Source organism: Phascolarctos cinereus, unplaced genomic scaffold (genome assembly GCF_003287225.1).
Source record: "Phascolarctos cinereus isolate Bilbo 61053 unplaced genomic scaffold, phaCin_HiC Scaffold_2;HRSCAF=192, whole genome shotgun sequence".
NCBI lineage: Eukaryota > Metazoa > Chordata > Mammalia > Diprotodontia > Phascolarctidae > Phascolarctos > Phascolarctos cinereus.
In genome coordinates, this window is record NW_027555625.1 from 262,206,268 (window position 1) to 262,213,615 (window position 7,348).

General features: G+C 46.0%; 1 protein-coding gene across 4 annotated transcripts in view; it reads left to right on the plus strand.

Annotated features, from left to right (window-relative positions):
• FAM163B (family with sequence similarity 163 member B) overlaps positions 1-3,066 on the plus strand; it is a 61,578-nt gene extending 58,512 nt beyond the window's left edge. For all 4 annotated transcript variants that reach the window (XM_020981957.2, XM_020981958.2, XM_020981956.2 and 1 more), the window contains one exon: positions 137-3,066. In XM_020981957.2, coding sequence (XP_020837616.1) covers positions 137-529 — 393 coding nt within the window. In that variant the 3' untranslated portion in view covers positions 530-3,066. The remainder of the gene's footprint in view (positions 1-136) is intronic.
• The last annotated feature ends 4,282 nt before the right edge of the window (positions 3,067-7,348 follow it).

The following is a 7,348-nucleotide window of genomic DNA, read 5'->3' on the forward strand; positions in this document are numbered from 1 at the left end:
GGAAGATGTTGAACTTTAAAATGGGCATGATAACACCTGCCTACCTCACTGGAATGTTGTGAGAGTCAGATATGATGAGGAATGTGAAAGTACTTTTGTTAAAAACACTAAGTGTTATTTCTCTTTCTGCATCCAGTATTACTGTTGCAAGAAAGATGAGTCAGAAGAGGATGAGGAAGAGCCTGACTTTGCTGTCCATTCTCACGTCCCACCACTCCACTCCAACCGAAACATCGTACTGACTAATGGGCCCTCCCTCTATCCATCTTCCTCCTCATCTTTCAACCAGAAATCCCCCCAGTGTCACGCTGTCTGCCCCAGCTGCTCCCACTATGAACCACCAACCTTCTTCCTTCAGGAACCTGAGGAAGTTCGAAATGGCGGGGAGCACATCAACTATAAAAACATCAGCCAGGAAGACATAGAGCTGCCAGTGACCTTTGGCGGACTCCAGGCCCTCAACCCCAACCGCCTCTCTGCCATGCGGGAAGCCTTCTCCCGAAGCCGTAGCATCAGCACTGATGTCTGAGCCCCATCCTAACCCCCTGCTCTGGCTCTGCGAAAGGAGCACTGAACCGGGAACTGAGATCTGGGTTCTAGACGCAGCTTTGCCACCAACTCGCTATGTGACAGCGGGCATGTCGTGGCCTCAGTTCCTTTACCTGCAAAAAGAGGGGATTTGACTAGATGGTATGTAAGGTTCCTTTCAGCTCCGTCATTCTTTGACTTGGAAGCCTTCAGTCCATCCTCTGGACATTGAAAAACAGTTTGGCCCCTGGGGAATCCACCAGGGGGTCTGACTGAGAGAGCTTCTGAGATGATGAATGTATTTTGTTAGTTCACTGATCTAACCAGTCATTCAGTCAATCAGCAAACTATTTTCTGAGCCCTTACTGTGTTTCCAGCTATGTGTTAGGCACTGTAAAGGGCACACACACACACACACCAACACACACACACACACACACACAAGAAAACGCATTCCCTGCCCTCCAAAAGTTGACAGTCTAGTTGGAGAGGCAGGGCACATGACAATATAACTAACAGAAGCAGGCAGTCTAGTCTGAGTTTCATACCCAATGAGGAGTGCAAACCATAGGAAGATAAGAGGAGGAAAAGGTCCCCGTGATATGGGGCAGTCAGGCAGGAAAGGTCATCATTTAAGGATGAGCCTCAGAAACAAAAGTGGTTAAATTCCAGCTAAGAGATGACAGTCATAGAGAGTAGCTATGGGGTATGAGGATGGGGGAGGGGAAACTGAAGCATTAAGGTAGTTTAAGCCATTACCTCCATTTTATTAGAAATTTTGGTACCAGGCTGTCTCTGGCTCCCAGAACTGCCTGAGTGTCACCACACCGAGTGAGTGGCTTGTCTCATATATCAAATGGCTGCCTGAGGTCGGAAGGTCTTGGTACTGGCAGTTAGAAATGTATAGCCTCCTCCAGCCTCCGATGGGCATGAGGCATTCCTTTTATCATTATCTCCCCATCTTCTTGGAACCCTAGCTCTCTTTGGATCCAAAGTAGTTTCTGGCCTTGTATGACAGCATCGGTGGAAAGGGAGCAGGATGCAGGAGGAAGGAGAGAATAAGCATAAGGATATTAAAATACCACCTAATTTGTAATCGATAATAATGACAAGTATGACTCTTGTCTTGCCCCTACATACAGAGACACACACAAAAATAAAATAGTGCTTTAAAAAAAAGTGACTCAAATTTGCCCAAAGACTTCCTAAGTCATGCATGCACACACACACACACACACACACACACACACATATACACACACCCAGGTTTCCTTGGGAAAAATGAGATGGGCTCTTGTTGGTTGACATAGCCGCCACTCTGCCGAACAGTCTTTGGAGTTTAAGTCATTGTCCCAGATGCCAGAAACCATTCTGGCCCATTCTCCTGCCTCCCACCCACCTTCCACATTGAACACTGATCTGCAGGCGTAAACAACAGGATCTACTCCAAATTGTCTCTCAACAGATCCCAATTCCAACAATTTCCTCCCCAAGTATTTTTAACCTCAACACACACCAACACCCAACATCCTCCATGTCGAGGGGAAGAAAGAAATCTGTTTTAATAACATCTAATATACTGATTAGAGAAATCCCCCTAATCCTAATGATGGGCCAGTCACTTAAGCTCCAGTGAAAGCAGCCATTTGTATAAGTCTCCAATCAATTTCTGTTTAGTAAAAGGCAATATTTACTCTTTGGTGGCATTTTGTTAAACTATATTTTTTGAAAAGATACAGGAAACTAGACTCCCTGGAAAACCTGTGTCCTCCAAGCTTCTCTCTGGATGCCCGCAGTTCTGTCTCTGGCTCAAGCCAGTCTATTGAGAGACAATTTCCTTTTCCCCTTCAAGACTACGCTGCCCAGGATTTGGGGAAGACAGTCTGCTCACAAGCAGAGAAGAAGGCACTTCTCACTGAACTCTCGATTAAAACTTCTACTTAGAAGACAAAGGGCAAATTTTAAACAGTTGTGGTTGGTTTATAAATATTGTGTGTACTGTGACGAGATATTTCCCTGTCTTTCCTGGAAGGCTTTTAATTCCACACAGAAGAGGTTTCGAAGGACATGAAAGATTCACCACTTTTGGTATTCTTGATTTTCTTTCTTCTCCTCCTTCTGCCTTGGTCTATAGTACAGTCGATTTGCCCAGTTAATCCATCCCTGAATGGGGCAAGTAGTCAGTAAAGCTTTGGTGTGAGTATGGGATGTGCGAGTGGGGATGGTGTTCTTAGTGGTCTGATGTCATAACAGGAGCTCAAACCAAACTCTTACTTTGTACAGTTCTTATCTGAAGTTGGTTCTGTTGCATTTGACTTTGGGGGGAGGGGTCGGGGGGGCAATTTCGTGTGGCTGTTGTCTTTCTATTTTCCTGTTTCCTTTTCCTATCTATACATAACTATAAAACATATATACATATATAGCTTTGAAATGAAACGAGACAGGCAGCTTAACTTCACAGAGGTGGACTGCTGAACGGGACTGACTCATGGGCCCACTGAGAAAAACAAAAGGAAATAAACTTTATCTTTGACATTACTATGGAGAAGAGGCTCTTTAATCTATCCCCACTTCCAGACCACTCTTTATAGTGGTTTAAGGAAGGTCATACCAGCCACCAATGACATTGTACAGAAGTCTGACTTTAGAAGAAAGTATCTGGCGAGTAAGGTCAGGGCCATAGCCCAGACATATAATTGGTGTATAGTATGGTTTTGAAAATGAAAGGCTAAGACTTACAACTATTACAGTCATCTGACTCTGGGCAGGGGAGTGGCCGCCATAAAGCCCACCTAAAAACATCATGGATTTCCCCCCCTAGAATGAGCCTTAGAACAGTGAAAGGAGCCGCACTTGGAGGACACGAGTGGAAGCAGAGCAGACTTCACAGGTGGAATGGTGACTGCATTATAATCCAAAAGGATACCAGGTATCCAGTACCAGAATAAAGGCAGCCCTATTGCCTTTATTCCTTTGAGTCTTAAAGAATCCCCCTTTAAACGCAAATATTCCCGGGCAGGGCATTCATTCTTTGTTATTAACTGGCACATTAATTATCTGTGAGCCTAATAATAGTGATTAGCCAAACAAGAATAAGGATAAAATATGGAGTGAGACACAGGAGGGAGGGGAAGGCCCCAGAGACAGATTTGTCTGACTTTTCAGTTTGCTGAGAGCTGGTCCTGACTACTTGAATGCAAGGGTCGAAGAAAAAAGCTTCAGGAGGACAAAAATGAGGTAGGCATCTACTCAGGGACATGACTTCTGACCCTTACTAGTTAAGTGATCTTGGGCAAGTCATTTAAACTCTTTGGGCCTCAGTTTCCTCATCTGTAAAATGAAAAGGGTTCAGACTAGATCGCCTCTAAGGTCTCTTCTAGCTCTAAAGTTGTGATCCTATGATTATCCCTGGGGATGCCCTCTTTTCGTCACCCAGTCCTCGTAAATCCTGAATACTGAAAGTACATCAGCATCTTCCCACCTTAAGGGGACTTTCTCATTAAGGAACTCAAGGAAAAGGAGAAAGCCACCCTGGTGACCACACTAGTTCACAGGAGATAGCGCCAATTCTGGAATCAAAGGACTTGGGTTCAAATCCCACCCTTGCAGTTTATTGCCAATATGACTTTGGATGAGTCACTTAACCCCCACGGGTCTCAAGTTCCTTGTCTCTCAAATGAGGAAATTGGACTGGGTGATGTCTGAGGTCTTTCCCAACTCTAAATCCGTGATCCTATGAAGCAAACTGATAGAGAAGAGCCACAATGCTCAACAGGCAAAGAGAGCAAGTTAGTGATAGTCCAGAGACGTTGCTCCATCTGGGTGTATGTCACCACCAACGCTGCTTGTCTCGGAGCAACCCTCTTTTCATTTCTGGACCTCTTTCCTCAGCTGTACCGTGCTGGGCTGGGGCTTGGTGGGCCCAGCTCCAGAGTGCGTGGAAAGGTGAGTGGAACACCTGGTTTGGGAAAGGACGTGCTCCCTGAAAGACAGACATACTTGCTGGATGACCAGTCGCGCTACTTCTCCCCAACCCAGGAAGCTGCAGACAGGTGATTGACAGCTCTGAAGCCCAGTCAAGAATTCACTTATAGGGTAGGCAGGGAGTTCTCCCCACTACCCCCTGGAGGGACTGAGGAATCCTCATCTAAGCTGGGTTTCTCTGAAGTTTTGTCATACCTGCTAGGAGGCTCACTGCCTTCTAGGAAGAGAGGGACAGCAGAGGCCTAAGCCATTGAGGTTTTTTCTGGGGTGTACTTGACAGGCTTGAAAAAGAGAGTTTTCATCTTTGTCCCAGCTCCCCCTCTCTTCCCCTTTCTCATCCATCCATCCATCCATCCATCCATCACTCCCCTCTCCTTTTCTTTTTTTCCCTCTTTTGTTTTCTCTCCCTTTCCCTCCCTCTCTCCCTCTTTCCTTCTCTCTCCCCCCTCCCTCTCTCCGTCTCCTCCTTCTTCTCTCTCTCTCTCTCTCTCTCTCTCTCTCCCCCTCCACCTTTCCCTCCTCTCTTCCTCTCTCCTCCATCCCTCCAACACAGGCAGCTGGTAGCATACTAGATAGAGTGATGAGCCTGGCATCAAGAAGACTTGACTTCAAATGCTTACTAGTTGCATGACACCGGGCAACTCATGTAACCTCTTTGCCTCAGTTTCCTCAGCTGTAAAAGGAGGATAAGAATAGCATCTACCTCCTAGGGTTGTTGTGAGGGTCACAGGAGATGATATTTGTAAAGAGTGCTTAGCCTGGCACGTAGTTAGATGCTGTATAACTGTTTATTCCCTTATCTTGCCCTCCTGAGCACAGCTGACAGTAGCCCGCCTAGAGAAGTTTCTGCTCCGCTTCAGCCCAGAGGTGTTGCAAAGCTCGGGTAGTACAATGAATGTAAACACTTTGCAAACCTTATCGTTCAGTTTGTCCCACTCTTTGTGAGCCCTTTGGGGTTTTCTTGGCAAAGATATTGCAGTGCTTTGCCATTTCCTTCTCCAGCTCATTTTATAGATGAAGGAACTGAAGCAAACAGGGTTAAGTGACCTGCCCAGGGTCACACAGCTAGGAAGTGTCTGAGGTCGGATTTGAACTTGTGAAATTGAGTCTTCCTGATTCCAGGCCTGGCACTCTATCCACTGTGTCACCAAGCTGCTGTTGGCAAACCTTAAAGTGTTATATAAATGCCAGTCCTCAGTATGACTGTTAGCCTCCAATCTAGAGATGACTGCATTCCCTGAGCCTTCCATCACACTCCTGCTGAGCTCAAGCAGTATTTACGGAGCAATCCAGGAGGGTGCTGGTACATGTTTAACCAACTGGGATCTTAAGGTGGGTGGGGAGGGATTTTAAATTTAACCTGCATTATTAACAAGTCTAGGCAATCAACAAAATAAATCAAACTCTTATTTGTAGTGCCCATTTCTGACGTGTGTAAATGCTCACATTGAAAATTTAGCAATCCGAAGCCACTCGGAGCTGGCTCTGCCTGCCTTTCTGACTGCTTAGGTTTGCCCTGCTCAGCCCTCCATATGCTGATCCTGCTTCTAGCCACAACCAGAGAGGCACAATGCTTTTGTGGGTGAAGCACAGGACTGGATCCTGGCACACACCTGGCACATTCTGGTTCAGTTGTGTCTGCCTCGTCATGACCCTGTATGGGGTTTTCTTGGCAAAGATACTAGAGTGCTTTGCCATTTCCTTCTCTAGTGCATTAAGGCAAATAGAGGTTAAGTGACTTGCCTAGGGTCACACAGCTAGTAAGTATCTGAAGCTGGATTTGAACTCAGATCTTCCTGACTCCAGGCCCAGCACTCTATCCACTGCATCATCTAGCTGCCTCTAATGCTTGTAGATTGATGGTGGGCTTGGAATCATGAAGACCCATCGCCATGAGTTCAAATCAAGCCTTAGAGACTTATCAGCTGTGTGACCCTGGGCAAGTCACTTAACCCTGGTTGCCTCGGTTTCCTTCATCTGTCAGATGAGCTGGAGAAGGAAAGAGCAAACCACTCCATTGGCTTTGCCAAGAAAACCCCAAAACTGGGTCACAGAGAGTCAGACATGGCTGAAAAATGACTGAACACCAGCAATCCCTAAGCCCCGGCTTTCACATCTGTACAACGCAGGGTGGGGCATACAGAGAGTCTGGAAAGTCTCTTCCAGCTCTGACATATGATGTCACACTGTATGTCCTAAGGTCCCTTCCAGCTCTGATACCCATTTTCTGAGGTTCTTCCCAGTTCTGAACCTGTTCAAAGATCCCTTCTAGTCCTGACATTCCATGTTCCAAGCTCTGACACTTTATATTCTCAAGTCCCTTCCAGCTCTGACATTTTAGAATGGGTTTGGTTTTTTTTTAAGTTAGCTTGTACAAAGCAAGCTCATGGGTATGTTTACAAAACTGCCTTGGCCTGGTTGTCCTCAAGGTCTGGGACAGACTCTTCTGGCCCTTTCAATGTTGCTGCTGCTCCAATGAGGGCAAAAGTCCAGGGCTCTCCCTCAAAGCTTCCTGTGCTTCTTAGTAAAAAGCTAACATTTCTATAGCACTTACATGTGCCAGGTACTACGCTAAGCACTTTGTAATTACTATCTCATTTAATCTTCACAACAACCCTGGGAGGTTCGTGCTATTATTATCCCCATTTTACAGTTGAGAAAACTTAGGCACGGTGAAGTTAAGTGACTTGTCCAGAGTCACACAAATAACTAATCAGTGTTTCTCCAGGCCTGACATACTATCCACTGAGCCACCTGTCTTTCCCTGCCTCCTCCCAGGTTCCCTCATCCCACCCAAAGCATCCAATATCTAACATCTCAAGCAAATGAAACCAGA